The sequence below is a fragment of the Oncorhynchus mykiss genome, chromosome 23 (assembly GCF_057628025.1).
Source record: "Oncorhynchus mykiss isolate SJ-2025 chromosome 23, ASM5762802v1, whole genome shotgun sequence".
Classification (NCBI taxonomy): Eukaryota; Metazoa; Chordata; class Actinopteri; order Salmoniformes; family Salmonidae; genus Oncorhynchus; species Oncorhynchus mykiss.
In genome coordinates, this window is record NC_143044.1 from 51,204,743 (window position 1) to 51,222,785 (window position 18,043).

An 18,043-nucleotide genomic window follows, 5' to 3' on the forward strand; every position below is an offset into this window, starting at 1 on the left:
CATTCTCTGACTCTTCTCGCTCACATTCTCTGACTCTTCTCGCTCACATTCTCTGACTCTTCTCGCTCACATTCTCTGACTCTTCTCGCTCACATTCTCTGACTCTCGCTCACATTCTTTGACTCTTCTCGCTCACATTCTTTGACTCTTCTCGCTCACATTCTCTGACTCTTCTCGCTCACATTCTCTGACTCTTCTCGCTCACATTCTCTGACTCTTCTCGCTCACATTCTCTGACTCTTCTCGCTCACATTCTCTGACTCTTCTCGCTCACATTCTCTGACTCTTCTCGCTCACATTCTCTGACACTTCTCGCTCACATTCTCTGACTTCTCGCTCACATTCTCTGACTCTTCTCGCTCACATTCTCTGACTCTTCTCGCTCACATTCTCTGACTCTTCTCGCTCACATTCTCTGACTCTTCTCGCTCACATTCTCTGACTCTTCTCGCTCACATTCTCTGACTCTTCTCGCTCACATTCTCTGACTCTTCTCGCTCACATTCTCTGACTCTTCTCGCTCACATTCTCTGACTCTTCTCGCTCACATTCTTTGACTCTTCTCGCTCACATTCTCTGACTCTTCTCGCTCACATTCTCTGACTCTTCTCGCTCACATTCTCTGACTCTTCTCGCTCACATTCTCTGACTCTTCTCGCTCACATTCTCTGACTCTTCTCGCTCACATTCTCTGACTCTTCTCGCTCACATTCTCTGACTCTCGCTCACATTCTCTGACTCTCGCTCACATTCTCATTCTTTCACACACCAACCTTTGGTCCCTCCTGAACACAGGTCCATACACACATGCCTCAGCCAGGATGTCAAGGTGCAGTAGGGCACTGGAGAACATGGCATCTGATTGGCTCTCGCCTTCACTTCCTGGGCCAGTGGGCAGCCAGGTGTGGCAGCAGTGTTGGATCAGAACGTTGAATACACCAGTCTTGGCCTGGGAGAGTTCCATCAACTCAATGGCTATCTAGAGATTGAGAGGAGTCAGGTTAATTACACATCAGTTGTGTCCACATCAACGCTGTGTTTTAATACTCATAATAACCACAACATGTTCTGCTAAACACTTGGAACTAATTGCCAAGTCACATTTATCCTGTGAATATGTACCCCATGCCTCCCTCTAGTTACCTGTTGTAGAGTAACAGTGAGCCCAGGTGTTGATACCCCATGCCTCCCTCTAGTTACCTGTTGTAGAGTAACAGTGAGCCCAGGTGTTGATACCCCATGCCTCCCTCTAGTTACCTGTTGTAGAGTAACAGTGAGCCCAGGTGTTGATACCCCATGCCTCCCTCTAGTTACCTGTTGTAGAGTAACAGTGAGCCCAGGTGTTGATACCCCATGCCTCCCTCTAGTTACCTGTTGTAGAGTAACAGTGAACCCAGGTGTTGATACCCCATGCCTCCCTCTAGTTACCTGTTGTAGAGTAACAGTGAGCCCAGGTGTTGATACCCCATGCCTCCCTCTAGTTACCTGTTGTAGAGTAACAGTGAACCCAGGTGTTGATACCCCATGCCTCCCTCTAGTTACCTGTTGTAGAGTAACAGTGAACCCAGGTGTTGATACCCCATGCCTCCCTCTAGTTACCTGTTGTAGAGTAACAGTGAACCCAGGTGTTGATACCCCATGCCTCCCTCTAGTTACCTGTTGTAGAGTAACAGTGAACCCAGGTGTTGATACCCCATGCCTCCCTCTAGTTACCTGTTGTAGAGTAACAGTGAACCCAGGTGTTGATACCCCATGCCTCCCTCTAGTTACCTGTTGTAGAGTAACAGTGAACCCAGGTGTTGATACCCCATGCCTCCCTCTAGTTACCTGTTGTAGAGTAACAGTGAACCCAGGTGTTGATACCCCATGCCTCCCTCTAGTTACCTGTTGTAGAGTAACAGTGAGCCCAGGTGCCTGCTCCTCTGTTAACTCCAGCAGGCTGTGGTGAAAGGCCATGGTCACAAAGCCCTGCAGGGTGGGCCAGAAGTCATGAGGGTTACTGCTCAGTCCCAGCACCAGCTTCCAGGAGACAGTCACAGCCTCTACACACAGGGCCTCCTCAGACAGCGCCACCTGGTGGAGGGAGGGAGAAACACAGGTTCACTATTTCATATTGCCTTATCAGAAGCCATATAAAGCAGGACATAAATTACTTGGCCACATGACCACTGAAACACTGTTGCAGTCTAAATCAGCTGTTAAACAAAACCAAGGCTTGGATTTCACGATCTTTCCCCATAGACTGCTTACAAGGTAAGGAAACATGTTGTTTTGCAATTTGGGTGAACTATTCCTTTAAACATGGTTATTGGTGTGAACAAGCCTGTAGTAGAGAGCTGGGTGAGATAGAATGTCTCAGCCAGGTAGTGGACATGACAATATCAGCTGTAGTCAATGCTAAGACTCACCTGTGGCAACATGGAGGCCATGAAGTCCAGTACAGGCAGTACCAGGCCACTGGGCAGCAGAGACAGAGCCTCTATAGCAGCCTGGAGGGACCCTGACGCCCTGGGGAGCTCCAGGGGCCCGGGTGGGCCTATTCTCCTCCCGTATCCCAGACACGTCCACTGGTCCCGGATGAAATGAGCTGCCATACGGCCCCAGTCCTTGAGGAGAGGACCCTGCTCTGAAACACTGTGACAGATGACAAACTCTTAATATTTCAGAGATATTGGCAAGGCCCACTGATTACTACTATCTCCCAGACAACACATCTACTAGGGACCTCTGATTACTACTATCTCCCAGACAACACATCTACCAGGGACCTCTGATTACTACTATCTCCCAGACAACACATCTACCAGGGACCTCTGATTACTACTATCTCCCAGACAACACATCTACCAGGGACCTCTGATTACTACTATCTCCCAGACAACACATCTACCAGGGACCTCTGATTACTACTATCTCCCAGACAACACATCTACCAGGGACCTCTGATTACTACTATCTCCCAGACAACACATCTACCAGGGACCTCTGATTACTACTATCTCCCAGACAACACATCTACCAGGGACCTCTGATTACTACTGTCTCCCAGACAACACATCTACTAGGGACCTCTGATTACTACTATCTCCCAGACAACACATCTGCTAGGGACCTTCCGATTACTACTATCTCCCAGACAACACATCTACTAGGGACCTCTGATTACTACTATCTCCCTGACAACACATCTACTAGGGACCTCTGATTACTACTATCTCCCTGACAACACATCTACTAGGGACCTCTGATTACTACTATCTCCCTGACAACACATCTACTAGGGACCTCTGATTACTACTATCTCCCAGACAACACATCTACTAGGGACCTCCGATTACTACTATCTCCCAGACAACACATCTACTAGGGACCTCTGATTACTACTATCTCCCTGACAACACATCTACTAGGGACCTCTGATTACTACTATCTCCCAGACAACACATCTACTAGGGACCTCCGATTACTACTATCTCCCAGACAACACATCTACTAGGGACCTCCGATTACTACTATCTCCCAGACAACACATCTCCCAGACAACACATTTATTAGGGACCTCTGAATACCCAAAAATAGCTTTTAGTTTTAGGGAAAGGAGAAAAAAAAAACTAACTTGCCAAATAGTTGTGTTAAGATGTCTTAAAACGACTAGAGTGGATCTAAGAGGTTTATTGTTATATGTTCTGTTGTATTTAAATTCTTAATGCACGTAATGTGCACGTGAGTTATAGGTCCTGTGGCTCAGTTGTAAAGCATAGCATTTGGAACACCAGGGTTGCGGGTTCTATTCCCACGGGGATCAGTATGAAAATAATAAAACACATGAAAATGTATGCACTCACTGCTGTAAGTCCCTTTGGAAAAGAGTGTCTGCTAATTCATTTAAAACGTTTTTAAAAAATAAGAGGTGTGTGGGTGGAGGAGGGTTAGGCTGGGTGGTGTAATATGTATAGGTAACAGGAATGTGGATGTTGTGTTTTTACTTAGCTATTTTTAACATTTCTTAAGGACTCTTGGAAGACTAGCCCTTGGGCTAAAAGAGATCCTAATAAAATCTATACATTTCTATTGGACACTAAATAATCTGCTACACAACCAAAACAAACAGCAAATAAATCCAACAAGTTGTTAGAGTCCCTGGCTTGATGTAATCATTGTGTGCTGGGAATATGGGACCAAATACTAAACTTGACTACTTTAATACACATAAGTTGATTTGACCCGATACTTTTGGTCCCATAAAAAGGGGGGACTATGTACCTTTAATTTCTAAACGGTTCACCCTATATGGAGGACAATACCCTCAAATTAAATCTGTCAGTCTGAACTTTAACCTCATTGTCATTGTATCAATCCAAAGTGCTGGAGTACAGAGACAAAACAACAACAAATGTGTCACTGTCCCAATACATTAGCAGCTCACTGTATGTAGATGTGCATATCCTTGACACAATCTCCATTTGACCTGTAACCTCTGGGAGATGGGTTTTCTCCCACATGTAAATTCCAGGTTGAACAGCAAATTATTGAAGAGCATGTGACCAAAACAGTCACAATTTAGAGCCGTGACTGGCAGAGAAACGAGGGTCATATAGTGTTTATACTAGTGGTTTACTATACAACACATTATCCTGATGATACAGTACATCTGCATTTAAACAATAACATGCCTTCTATATACTACACAAAGTGTTCTGTACTGACCCTGTTGACTGAGCTGCAGTTGGAGGTTTCAGCAGGGTCTGGTTGAAGTTGACCAGAGAGAGAGGAGGGGCTGGGGGTGGAGCAGGGGAGTAGAAGTAGCTAGACAGATGGACCAGTAGAATCGTGGTCTCTGATTGGAGGTTGAACACTCCCAACGCTGCAACCTCACAGGTCATGGCCAACGACGCCATGGCAACCGCCCTGGACACCTGACCCGCCACAGAGGGGATCTAAGAGAAACACACACAAGTCCCTTCCAGTTTTATAGTGAAAACCATGGTGAATATAAACATGACATGACAAATAGCAGTTCAACTAGTCTTTTTGAAATCAGAGTCTAACTGCTAAAGAAAATATCCCATTTTTCAAATTGACACACGAATCCAATTATGTATGAAGTGACTAGCGAAGGAGAGCAGCCTGAGAGAGGGGAGGTCGATCCTGGAATACTGTACCTGGTCAGCTTCTAGGGTCCTCAGGACGTATCTGAGGAGTCTGGGGAAATAGGCCTCCTGTACCTTGGAGTGGTTCCACTCTAACACACTGTACATCAGCACCACCTCCTTCAGCACTGACAGGTAGAGCTCAGCACGCTCTACATCACATAGCTGGAGAGGACAGACAAACAAAACACAGGCGGAGGACAAATGCAGGTACATGATCAATGTTGTAGGATGTGAGATTGAGTGAGTGACAGTGAGTGAGTGAGTGAGTGAGTGAGTGAGTGAGTGAGTGACAGTGAGAGCGAGTGACAGTGAAAGCGAGAGAGAGTGACAGTGAAAGCGAGAGTGACAGTGAGTGAGTGAGTGAGTGAGTGAGTGAGTGAGTGAGTGAGTGAGTAAAAGCGAGAGAGAGTGACAGTGAAAGCGAGAGAGAGTGACAGTGAAAGCGAGAGTGACAGTGAGTGAGTGAGTGAGTAAGTGAGTGAGTGAGTGAGTGAGTGAGTGAGTGAGTGAGTGACAGTGAGAGCGAGTGACAGTGAAAGCGAGAGAGAGTGACAGTGAAAGCGAGAGTGACAGTGAGTGAGTGAGTGAGTGAGTGAGTGAGTGAGTAAAAGCGAGAGAGAGTGACAGTGAAAGCGAGAGAGAGTGACAGTGAAAGCGAGAGTGACAGTGAGTGAGTGAGTGAGTGAGTGAGTGAGTGAGTGAGTGAGTGAGTAAAAGCGAGAGAGAGTGAGTGACAGTGAGTGAGTGAGTGTTATGGATTTTATGAATAATGACTAAATGACGTATACATTTAACGTAGAACTATACCTAACAGAATTACTACCCTGTCACTGTATGAAACTTATTAGAATCATAAAACTAAATCTAATGTGTGTAGTTTTAGTCAAAAATTAGAACAAGGACTTTCTGTTCCTTTTTAGTATGTAAGCAGGGTGTAAGTGAGAAACAAAATGGAGCGATCGTCAGACAAGCTGGAACACTGTGTTCCTTACAGGACATTCTGTCCCCACCCAGGGAGGGGAGAGACCTTGGGCTTGTAGTAGATTGTTTAACAGGTGGCAGACTATTTACGAATAGAAGAAGACTTGTGAACTATGTTGCCATTGTATCTGAGAGGAGGAGGGACATTTATGACGAAATGTGAGGTATATAGACCAATGTTCCAGAAATGATAGGCAGAGCTCTCATAAATAAACATTCCTGACAATTGTAGCTGGGCCTCCGTCTTATTCATTCCAACCAGTTTCCTACAAATCCTGGGTATCAGGCTGAGTAATCAATTTAATTGGGTTTATGAACACTGAGAACATAATTCTCTTGACAGTGAGTGAGTGAGTGAGTGAGTGAGTGAGTGAAAGCAAGAGAGAGTGACAGTGAGAGCGAGAGTGTGTGTTCACCTCCTGTAGTTCTCCACTCAGTCTTCGGAGGATAAACTCCTGAATGGGCTCCACCACGCCCAGAACCAGCGTTTCCATGGAGACCGTCACACTGTCTTCTGTATGAGACAGAAGACAAAAAACATATTATTTTTTAAACAATGAATGACATCTTATTTTGCATGTTTCCAGTGTTATGAATCAATGTGGATCATTACTAAGAATCAATTTGAATCACTGCTATGTATCACTACTTGAGTCAAGTAGAGCAGAGTAGAGTACAGTAGAGCACAGTAGAGTAGAGAACAGTACAGTACAGCAGAGTACAGCAGAGTACAGTAGAGTAGAACACAGTACAGTAGAGCACAGTAGTTTACAGCAGAATACAGTAGAGTACAGTAGAGTACAGTAGAGTACAGTAGAGTAGACCAGAGAACAGTACAGTACTGTAGAGTACAGCAGAGTACAGTAGAACACAGTACAGTAGAGCACAGTAGTTTACAGCAGAATACAGTAGAGTACAGTAGAGCAGAGAACAGTACAGTAGAGTACTGTGGAGTATAGTACAGCAGAGTACAGTACAGTACATTAGAATACAGTAGAGTGCAGTAGATACCTTGTTCTTTCTCTACTGCAGCAGGGGTGTGTCTGGCTGGTGTGAGCTGCAGTACTGCAGCAGGGGTGTGTCTGGCTGGTGTGAGCTGCAGTAATGCAGCAGGGGTGTGTCTGGCTGGTGTGAGCTGCAGTAGTCGTAGCAGCAGCTGCAGGCTCTTGTCAGTCTTGCGTAGCGGCAGGTAGACATTAGTGTGGAGCCTGCTCAGTGTGTCCAGTAGGGGGCGTAAGAGCGAGTCCATCCCACCGCTGACACCAGTAGTCTGCTCTCCTCCAGACCTCGGAGTCCTCCCCTCTATGTCAACACACAGTAGGATGGCCTTGGCTAGCAGCTCCGCCTCTCCTGGGTCTGGGACACTGTCTGTCTGGTCTGTTGGACGGCACAACAAAGTTCATCAGTACAGTCATCTATTCTGTATACTGGAGGTGAGTCCATCTACACATACTCGTATCTGCACCTGTTGATATTCTTCATCGGATAATACTCGGAATTGGAAAAACTGATTCAGCTGTGCCAGCCGGGACTCACCTGTGCCAGCCGGGACTCACCTGTGCCAGCCGGGACTCACCTGTGCCAGCCGGGACTCACCTGTGCTAGCCGGGACTCTGAGGAAGAGCTCCATTTGGTGTTGGACGTAGCCTCTCACAGTCTCTCTCTCTGGAGAGGTACTGGTACTGGTACCATCAGCTGATTCTCTGACACAGGGCCTGAAGCTGCCTTCACTGTCAGCCAGCCAGTCACACAGCTGGTGAGGAGACACAGAAACACAAGGGACAACTGATGGAAAAACACTAAATATTTAAAAACTGTTTGAAAAGATTAGAGCTCTTCCTCATTCCACCCCCACACAGTACCTGATTCCAGAGAACAGAGCTCTTCCCTCATTCCACCCCCACACAGTACCTGATTCCAGAGAACAGAGCTCTTCCCTCATTCCACCCCCACACAGTACCTGATTCCAGAGAACAGAGCTCTTCCTCATTCCACCCCCACACAGTACCTGATTCCAGAGGACAAAGCTCTTCCTCATTCCACCCCCACACAGTACCTGATTCCAGAGATCTTCCCTCATTCCAACCCCACACAGTACCTGATTCCAGAGAACAGAGCTCTTCCTCATTCCACCCCCACACAGTACCTGATTCCAGAGATCTTCCCTCATTCCACCCCCACACAGTACCTGATTCCAGAGAACAGAGCTCTTCCTCATTCCACCCCCACACAGTACCTGATTCCAGAGATCTTCCCTCATTCCACCCCCACACAGTACCTGATTCCAGAGAACAGAGCTCTTCCTCATTCCACCCCCACACAGTACCTGATTCCAGAGATCTTCCCTCATTCTACCCGCACACAGTACCTGATTCCAGAGATCTTCCCTCATTCCACCCCCACACAGTACCTGATTCCAGAGAACAGAGCTCTTCCTCATTCCACCCCCACACAGTATCTGATTCCAGAGAACAGAGATCCTCCCTCATTCCACCCCCACACAGTACCTGATTCCAGAGGCCAGAGCTCTTCCCTCATTCCACCCCCACACAGTACCTGATTCCAGAGGACAGAGCTCTTCCCTCATTCCACCCCCACACAGTACCTGATTCCAGAGAACAGAGCTCTTCCTCATTCCACCCCCACACAGTACCTGATTCCAGAGCTCTTCCTCATTCCACCCCCACACAGTACCTGATTCCAGAGAACAGAGCTCTTCCTCATTCCACCCCCACACAGTACCTGATTCCAGAGGACAGAGCTCTTCCTCATTCCACCCCCACACAGTACCTGATTCCAGAGGACAGAGCTCTTCCTCATTCCACCCCCACACAGTACCTGATTCCAGAGATCAGAGCTCTTCCCTCATTCCACCCCCACACAGTACCTGATTCCAGAGGACAGAGCTCTTCCTCATTCCACCCCCACACAGTAACTGATTCCAGAGAACAGAGCTCTTCCTCATTCCACCCCCACACAGTACCTGATTCCAGAGAACAGAGCTCTTCCTCATTCCACCCCAACACAGTACCTGATTCCAGAGCTCTTCCTCATTCCACCCCCACACAGTACCTGATTCCAGAGAACAGAGCTCTTCACTCATTCCACCCCCACACAGTACCTGATTCCAGAGAACAGAGCTCTTCCCTCATTCCACCCCCACACAGTACCTGATTCCAGAGAACAGAGATCCTCCCTCATTCCACCCCCACACAGTACCTGATTCCAGAGGACAGAGCTCTTCCCTCATTCCACCCCCACACAGTACCTGATTCCAGAGGACAGAGCTCTTCCTCATTCCACCCCCACACAGTACCTGATTCCAGAGCTCTTCCTCATTCCACCCCCACACAGTACCTGATTCCAGAGAACAGAGATCCTCCCTCATTCCACCCCCACACAGTACCTGATTCCAGAGAACAGAGCTCTTCCTCATTCCACCCCCACACAGTACCTGATTCCAGAGAACAGAGCTCTTCCTCATTCCACCCCCACACAGTACCTGATTCCAGAGAACAGAGCTCTTCCTCATTCCACCCCCACACAGTACCTGATTCCAGAGGACAGAGCTCTTCCTCATTCCACCCCCACACAATACCTGATTCCAGAGAACAGAGCTCTTCCTCATTCCACCCCCACACGGTACCTGATTCCAGAGCTCTTCCTCATTCCACCCCCACACAGTACCTGATTCCAGAGGACAGAGCTCTTCCTCATTCCACCCCCACACAGTACATGATTCCAGAGGACAGAGCTCTTCCTGATTCCACCCCCACACAGTACCTGATTCCAGAGGACAGAGCTCTTCCTCATTCCACCCCCACACAGTACCTGATTCCAGAGGACAGAGCTCTTCCTTATTCCAACCCCACATAGTACCTGATTCCAGAGGACAGAGCTCTTCCTCATTCCACCCACACACAGTTCCTGATTCCAGAGGACAGAGCTCTTCCTCATTCCACCCCCACACAATACCTGATTCCAGAGGACAGAGCTCTTCCTCATTACACCCCCACACAGTTCCTGATTCCAGAGGACAGAGCTCTTTCCTCATTCCACCCCCACACAATACCTGATTCCAGAGAACAGAGCTCTTCCTCATTCCACCCCCACACAATACCTGATTCCAGAGAACAGAGCTCTTCCTCATTCCACCCCCACACAGTACCTGATTCCAGAGGACAGAGCTCTTCCTCATTCCACCCCCACACAGTACCTGATTCCAGAGGACAGAGCTCTTCCTCATTCCACCCCCACACAATACCTGATTCCAGAGGACAGAGCTCTTCCTCATTACACCCCCACACAGTTCCTGATTCCAGAGGACAGAGCTCTTTCCTCATTCCACCCCCACACAATACCTGATTCCAGAGAACAGAGCTCTTCCTCATTCCACCCCCACACAATACCTGATTCCAGAGAACAGAGCTCTTCCTCATTCCACCCCCACACAGTACCTGATTCCAGAGGACAGAGCTCTTCCTCATTCCACCCCCACACAGTACCTGATTCCAGAGGACAGAGCTCTTCCTCATTCCACCCCCACACAATACCCGATTCCAGAGATCAGAGCTCTTCCTCATTCCACCCCCACACAGTACCTGATTCCAGAGAACAGAGCTCTTCCTCATTCCACCCCCACATAGTACCTGATTCCAGAGAACAGAGCTCTTCCTCATTCCACCCCCACAAAGTACCTGATTCCAGAGGACAGAGCTCTTCCTCATTCCACCCCCACACAGTACCTGATTCCAGAGGACAGAGATCTTCCTCATTCCACCCCCACACAGTACCTGATTCCAGAGAACAGAGCTCTTCCTCATTCCACCCCCACACAGTACCTGATTCCAGAGGACAGAGCTCTTCCTCATTCCACCCCCACACAGTACCTGATTCCAGAGAACAGAGCTCTTCCTCATTCCACCCCCACACAGTACCTGATTCCAGAGAACAGAGCTCTTCCTCATTCCACCCCCACACAGTACCTGATTCCAGAGGACAGAGCTCTTCCTCATTCCACCCCCACACAGTACCTGATTCCAGAGGACAGAGCTCTTCCTCATTCCACCCCCACACAGTACCTGATTCCAGAGGACAGAGCTCTTCCTCATTCCACCCCCACACAGTACCTGATTCCAGAGGACAGAGCTCTTCCTCATTCCACCCCCACACAGTACCTGATTCCAGAGGACAAAGCTCCTCCCTCATTCCACCCCCACACAGTATCTGATTCCAGAGCTCTTCCTCATTCCACCCCCACACAGTATCTGATTCCAGAGGACAGAGCTCTTCCTCATTCCACCCCCACACAGTACCTGATTCCAGAGGACAGAGCTCTTCCTCATTCCACCCCCACACAGTACCTGATTCCAGAGCGGTGTTCCTCTACGTAGAGACTCGTCTGCTCTGAAATGCACCAGCAAACTAAACACATCATCCAATGTCACTAAGGTCTGCAAAAGATGGAACAAAGACAATCTAAATGGCAGTTGCTAAACAGATGTTGTCATTTGTACGCTGACAGCTATAAGCTCTTCTTCAACACTCTATTTGGGTGCAAAATGTCATCACTTTGTACCAAAGCCGCACAGCCTCAAACACATCATAGTGTCTTACCACATCTGTCAGGGAGAGGGCACTGTTCAGCAGGAAACACTGGGCAGCTCCTCTCAGTAGCACCTGGTGGGTGATCATAGTGCAGCGGAGCACCTCCCTGAGATACAACACAGAAATCATTAGGGACAGTTTCCCAGACACAGATTGCCCCTAGCCATCGACTTGAACAGTCTGTTCAACGGAGATTCATAGAATCCACACTTCCACACCAAGAAATGCCACTATGAACAAGAAATAATGAACCTTATGTCAAGTTAGAGTCTTAGAGACAATGTCTGCATCTGAAATGGTACCCTATTCCCTATGCAGGCAGCCAGGGACCAGGAGAGGGCAGGGAGGAAGATGGGACAGGGCCCAGGAGAGGGCAGGGAGGAAGATGGGACAGGGCCCAGGAGAGGGCAAGGAGGAAGGTGGGACAGGGCCCAGGAGAGGGCAGGGAGGAAGATGGGACAGGGACCAGGAGAGGGCAGGGAGGAAGATGGGACAGGGCCCAGGAGAGGGCAGGGAGGAAGATGGGACAGGGCCCAGGAGAGGGCAAGGAGGAAGGTGGGACAGGGCCCAGGAGAGGGCAAGGAGGAAGGTGGGACAGGGACCAGGAGAGGGCAGGGAGGAAGATGGGACAGGGACCAGGAGAGGGCAGGGAGGAAGATGGGACAGGGCCCAGGAGAGGACAGGGAGGAAGATGGGACAGGGTCTGAGAGAGGGCAGGAAGGAAGATGGGACAGGCTACCTGAGAGAGGGCAGGGTGGAAGGTGGGACAGGCTACCTGAGAGAGGGCAGGGAGGAAGATGGGACAGGGTCTGAGAGAGGGCAGGAAGGAAGATGGGACAGGCTACCTGAGAGAGGTCAGGGAGGAAGATGGGACAGGGCCTGAGAGAGGGCAGGGAGGAAGGTGGGACAGGCTACCTGAGAGCTTGCAGGCCTTCGGGGCCCAGGAGAGGGCAGGGAGGAAGGTGGGACAGGGCCCGAGAGAGGAAGAGGATGGGGACAGCACACCAGTGTTGAGAACCTAGCCGCTGGACAAGCTGCAGCAACACAGGACCTGAGGAGACAGAGGATCAACATTAGACCCTCTCTGATGAACAGTCATTACTGTTACAACAAGATGGAGCAACACAGGACCTGAGGAGACAGAGGATCAACATTAGACCCTCTCTGATGAACAGTCATTACTGTTACAACAAGCTGCAGCAACACAGGACCTGAGGAGACAGAGGATCAACATTAGACCCTCTCTGATGAACAGTCATTACTGTTACAACAAGATGGAGCAACACAGGACCTGAGGAGACAGAGGATCAACATTAGACCCTCTCTGATGAACAGTCATTACTGTTACAACAAGCTGCAGCAACACAGGACCTGAGGAGACAGAGGATCAACATTAGACCCTCTCTGATGAACAGTCATTACTGTTACAACAAGCTGCAGGACAAACATCTGGCTCAAGTTCAGTTGGGAGAAAACCTTTTTGAAATGTACATGAATTTGTCCAGTAATAAGAACCCAGATTTCCCTCTGCAAAAAGTTGTGCTACGGTGTATCCTACTGAACATGGCCCAGGTGATTCAGTGCCCTGTGATGAAGCTCTGTTACAGTACCTCTGTTCTCCTGTGGCAGGCTGCTGAAGAACGTGACCATGAAGACCTGCAGCTTGACTCCCAGCTCAGGACACTCTCCTACACTCTGTCCTGCAGTCCTGGAGATGAAGAGACATAACCTTCCTCAACAGTCACTCTAAATAGGCCTAACTCACTACTTCATCACTAGCAGAAACGGCATCATCTGTGAGTCTATAAATCAATATTGTGTTTTGCTGTTGTGCTGCTATGATCACTGGCTCACCTGTGAAAGAGGGAGCTTTCAGACATCACATCCATGAAAGGACCCAGAATGAACTGAGGAAGAAAGGATAAGAAGAGGTCAATCTCTCATACACTAACCACCTACTGTCCCTCATCATCTCACCCACCAAGACAACAAACTAAACAACGACCGCAAATACACCACTACTGAAAAGGAAGTTGCTGACTATTGTACATTCCCAATATGTCCTTCATACCATCACAGTCACCTAATCATCCCCAGCTTACAATCAGCTCATTCCTCCCCCCTCCTCTCCCCTGTAACTATTCCCCAGGTCACTGCTGTAGATGAGAATGTGTTCTCATTCAACTTCCCTGGTAAAATAAGGGTTAAATTAATAAAATAAACAAACTAATAACATAGAAAAGGGAAAAATAGAATTAGGTCAGTCTGGGTTGATGTTCTAACACTGACTGACAACTGTACCAGGTACCTGTGAGAAGGCCGGGGCGAAGGCCCACCTGGAGTCTGGGTTGATGTTCTAACACTGACTGACAACTGTACCAGGTACCTGTGAGAAGGCTGGGGCGAAGGCAGGGCGTCAGACCACCTGGAGTCTGGGTTGAAGTTCTAACACTGACTGATAACTGTACCAGGTACCTGTGAGAAGGCCGGGGCGAAGGCAGGGCGTCAGACCACCTGGAGTCTGGGTTGATGTTCTAACACTGACTGACAACTGTACCAGGTACCTGTGAGAAGGCCGGGGCGAAGGCCGGGGCGAAGGCAGGGCGTCAGACCACCTGGAGTCTGGGTTGATGTTCTATAACACTGACTGACAACTGTACCAGGTACCTGTGAGAAGGCCGGGGCGAAGGCAGGGCGTCAGACCACCTGGAGTCTGGGTTGATGTTCTATAACACTGACTGACAACTGTACCAGGTACCTGTGAGAAGGCCGGGGCGAAGGCCGGGGCGAAGGCAGGGCGTCAGACCACCTGGAGTCTGGGTTGATGTTCTATAACACTGACTGACAACTGTACCAGGTACCTGTGAGAAGGCCGGGGCGAAGGCCGGGGCGAAGGCAGGGCGTCAGACCACCTGGAGTCTGGGTTGATGTTCTATAACACTGACTGACAACTGTACCAGGTACCTGTGAGAAGGCCAGGGCGAAGGCAGGGCGTCGGAGCACCTGGAGTTCCAGTAGGTGATCCACTCCCTCTCTCATGACGGACTTGTTCTCACTGTGGAACATACGCTGGTACACACCCAGCAGCCATGACGGGTGGAACAGACTGACGCCTGAGAGAAGACAGATGGACGATTGGTAGGCAGTATTTAGTGGGATATAAAAGGTTTGGGTTGTCACCTTATGGTTGAGAGACACACACATCACCTTGACTATCATTGGCTGCTGTTTGGATCAACGTATGGATTCTGTTGAGCACAGGGCGGACCACGTGAATCTACACAACACAGAGGAACGGTAATAGTTCTTTACGACGTCATAATGGTGTTAGAAATGTATAATGCATTAGGAAGAGGGGTTTCATAGCAAGTGTTATCCATATTATATCTCACCTGGTTCTCCTCCAGTGTCTCCATAACCAAGGCATAGTCCTCCCAGAACTCTCTGAGCAGCTTGCATCTGTCTGGGGCCCATCTGAATATGATCTCCTCATTATCTACAAAGGACTCACATTGTTACAATTAGGTTAAACTATACAGTTCTAGAGACTTGAGTATTATTCTGTATAGTGAAGAACATATTTTAACATGGGTAATATTATAATCAAGCTTGTCTGTCTGAATGTCAGTCACATGTACCAGCATCTTACCTTCACTTGACACTGAACTGCTTGGAAACTCAACCGCCTCATCCTCTGACAGAGCGACACACCTTTTCAGCAGGTACAACGCCCGCTTCCGGGACACGTTGTCTTTGTGCGTCAGTCCATCTTGTAGAATCCTCCAGAACTGCAGAGAACAACGAGGGTCAGGTCGAGTATAGCTCAGACTTTGAGGAAGGGTGTGTTGCTGTACTTTAGCCGGAGAGAAGAGATAGTCCGAGAGAGTTGTTAAACACAGCAAGGCGCGTTCTGTCACCACAGGTGAGTCCGTGTTTGAGCTGTCACTCTTGTGCCAGCTACACAAATCCTCTAAAATGAACCGGAGTTTACTCGCTATCCCATCCTCGCTGTAGCAGTTGAGGAGAGTGAAAATAAGCCGAACGGTGATTTTGGAGACCAGAGCATCCGGTAACGTCTTGATACAGGACAGGGCAGATGAGAGGATCGACGTGGTCAATTCTTCGTTGGATGAGACAGCGGGTAGGATGACTGACATGGCTTCGATAGCCACGTCGATACCCAGCCGCCCCTCACCCTGGCCGGGAAGCTCTTCCTCTGTCTCCCCGTCTGGCAGCTGGAAGGATGGCAGGACAGCGCGGGCGACTTGCCCCGAAACGGCCGTGTCACACAGTGTGTTGATGCAGACAGAAAGAAGCCTGCACACAGCGATGGTGATTTCAGCCCTTCCATCTGGCACACGTTTACCTTTGCACGCCCCGTCTCCGTTAGAGACTTTCAAGAGAAGTGGTAAACATTGTGTCCAAATGATCGATTCAACTTTTCGTAGAAAGATGTCTCTTTTTGCAATTGAAAAGGCAACTTTGTCGCCATCGTCAGATGTGTCAGACTGGGGTAGTTTACCAATTCCATCAATAAACGTTGTCAGTGCCTCTACTCTTTCTGCGTCCGGCCACGAGTCAGTTGGCCAGCACAACGTGTTAAACAAAGTATCCGGATCATGGCAACTTGATAAAAGGGCATTGATTAAAATAGAAGACATTTCAAAAGCCGACTTCAATGTGTTCACAGAGATTCATACATGACCTCACGTTTCTTGTCGGTATGTAAACTTCCTGATACGTCACTCACCGTTGCCAAACGCAACTCTCGCGAGAGAAATAAACTTGCAGCAACCCAAAGCTTCAAACTAGCCCTACTGCACCATATTTGCAAATATGTATATAAATACATGTGGCTTACTTAACCTGAGGAATTGTTGTACTCTATACAACTCTCTCTATTACCTGCAAGTGGAAAAAGTTGTTTATTTTTATTTCAAACATCCCTAATCTGAGACAGACCCGCACCACTGACATGTACCCTTTATTTACCTAGGCAAGTCAGTTAAGAACAAATTCTTATTTACAATGATGGCCTACCCAGGCCAAACCCGGACGACACTGGGCCAATTGTGCGCCACCCAATCACGGCCAGATGTGATACAGCCTGGATTCAAACAAGGAACTGTAGTGACACCTCTTGCATTGAGATGCAGTGACTTCGACCGCTGCACCACTCTGGAGCCCAAGATAATTCCTGTCAGATACAAAATCTTCCCCCCCCTCTTTCTCTCGCTCTCTTAATGGCAGGTGCACTTGGTGCAACATGCAGGACATCAGACTGATTGTGTTGGGTGGTTGAGGCAGGACAGTCAGACTGATTGTGTTGGGTGGTTGAGGCAGGACATCAGACTGATTGTGTTGGGTGGTTGAGGCAGGACATCAGACTGATTGTGTTGGGTGGTTGAGGCAGGACAGTCAGACTGATTGTGTTGGGTGGTTGAGGCAGGACATCAGACTGATTGTGTTGGGTGGTTGAGGCAGGACAGTCAGACTGATTGTGTTGGGTGGTTGAGGCAGGACATCAGACTGATTATGTTGGGTGGTTGAGGCAGGACAGTCAGACTGATTGTGTTGGGTGGTTGAGGCAGGACAGTGAGACTGATTGTGTTGGGTGGTTGAGGCAGGACAGTCAGACTGATTATGTTGGGTGGTTGAGGCAGGACAGTCAGACTGATTGTGTTGGGTGGTTGAGGCAGGACAGTCAGACTGATTATGTTGGGTGGTTGAGGCAGGACAGTCAGACTGATTGTGTTTGGTGGTTGAGGCAGGACAGTCAGACTGATTATGTTGGGTGGTTGAGGCAGGACATCAGACTGATTGTGCTGGGTGGTTGAGGCAGGACATCAGACTGATTGTGCTGTGTGGTTGAGGCAGGACATCAGACTGATTGTGTTGGGTGGTTGAGGCAGGACAGTCAGACTGATTGTGTTGGGTGGTTGAGGCAGGACAGTCAGACTGATTGTGTTTGGTGGTTGAGGCAGGACAGTCAGACTGATTATGTTGGGTGGTTGAGGCAGGACAGTCAGACTGATTGTGTTGGGTGGTTGAGGCAGGACATCAGACTGATTGTGTTGGGTGGTTGAGGCAGGACAGTCAGACTGATTATGTTGGGTGGTTGAGGCAGGACATCAGACTGATTGTGCTGGGTGGTTGAGGCAGGACATCAGACTGATTGTGTTGGGTGGTTGAGGCAGGACATCAGACTGATTGTGTTGGGTGGTTGAGGCAGGACATCAGACTGATTGTGTTGGGTGGTTGAGGCAGGACGACAGACTGTGTTGGGTGGTTGAGGCAGGACA

General features: G+C 48.8%; 1 protein-coding gene across 1 annotated transcript in view; it reads right to left on the bottom strand.

The window, feature by feature from the left end:
- The window catches only part of LOC110516660 (tRNA (guanosine(18)-2'-O)-methyltransferase TARBP1), a 36,925-nt gene extending 19,119 nt beyond the window's left edge, over nucleotides 1–17,806 (bottom strand). The window contains exons 1-17 of the mRNA XM_090217981.1: nucleotides 15,391–17,806; nucleotides 15,134–15,237; nucleotides 14,949–15,018; nucleotides 14,706–14,854; nucleotides 13,596–13,648; nucleotides 13,352–13,449; nucleotides 12,657–12,792; nucleotides 11,751–11,847; nucleotides 11,498–11,587; nucleotides 7,731–7,887; nucleotides 7,146–7,511; nucleotides 6,551–6,648; nucleotides 5,163–5,315; nucleotides 4,708–4,937; nucleotides 2,409–2,634; nucleotides 1,885–2,073; nucleotides 774–979 (exon numbers count right to left, since the gene is read on the bottom strand). Of these exons, the coding sequence (XP_090074107.1) occupies nucleotides 774–979; nucleotides 1,885–2,073; nucleotides 2,409–2,634; nucleotides 4,708–4,937; nucleotides 5,163–5,315; nucleotides 6,551–6,648; nucleotides 7,146–7,511; nucleotides 7,731–7,887; nucleotides 11,498–11,587; nucleotides 11,751–11,847; nucleotides 12,657–12,792; nucleotides 13,352–13,449; nucleotides 13,596–13,648; nucleotides 14,706–14,854; nucleotides 14,949–15,018; nucleotides 15,134–15,237; nucleotides 15,391–16,402 (3,434 nt within the window). The 5' untranslated portion in view covers nucleotides 16,403–17,806. The remainder of the gene's footprint in view (nucleotides 1–773; nucleotides 980–1,884; nucleotides 2,074–2,408; nucleotides 2,635–4,707; nucleotides 4,938–5,162; nucleotides 5,316–6,550; nucleotides 6,649–7,145; nucleotides 7,512–7,730; nucleotides 7,888–11,497; nucleotides 11,588–11,750; nucleotides 11,848–12,656; nucleotides 12,793–13,351; nucleotides 13,450–13,595; nucleotides 13,649–14,705; nucleotides 14,855–14,948; nucleotides 15,019–15,133; nucleotides 15,238–15,390) is intronic.
- Between the last annotated feature and the right edge of the window lie 237 nt (nucleotides 17,807–18,043).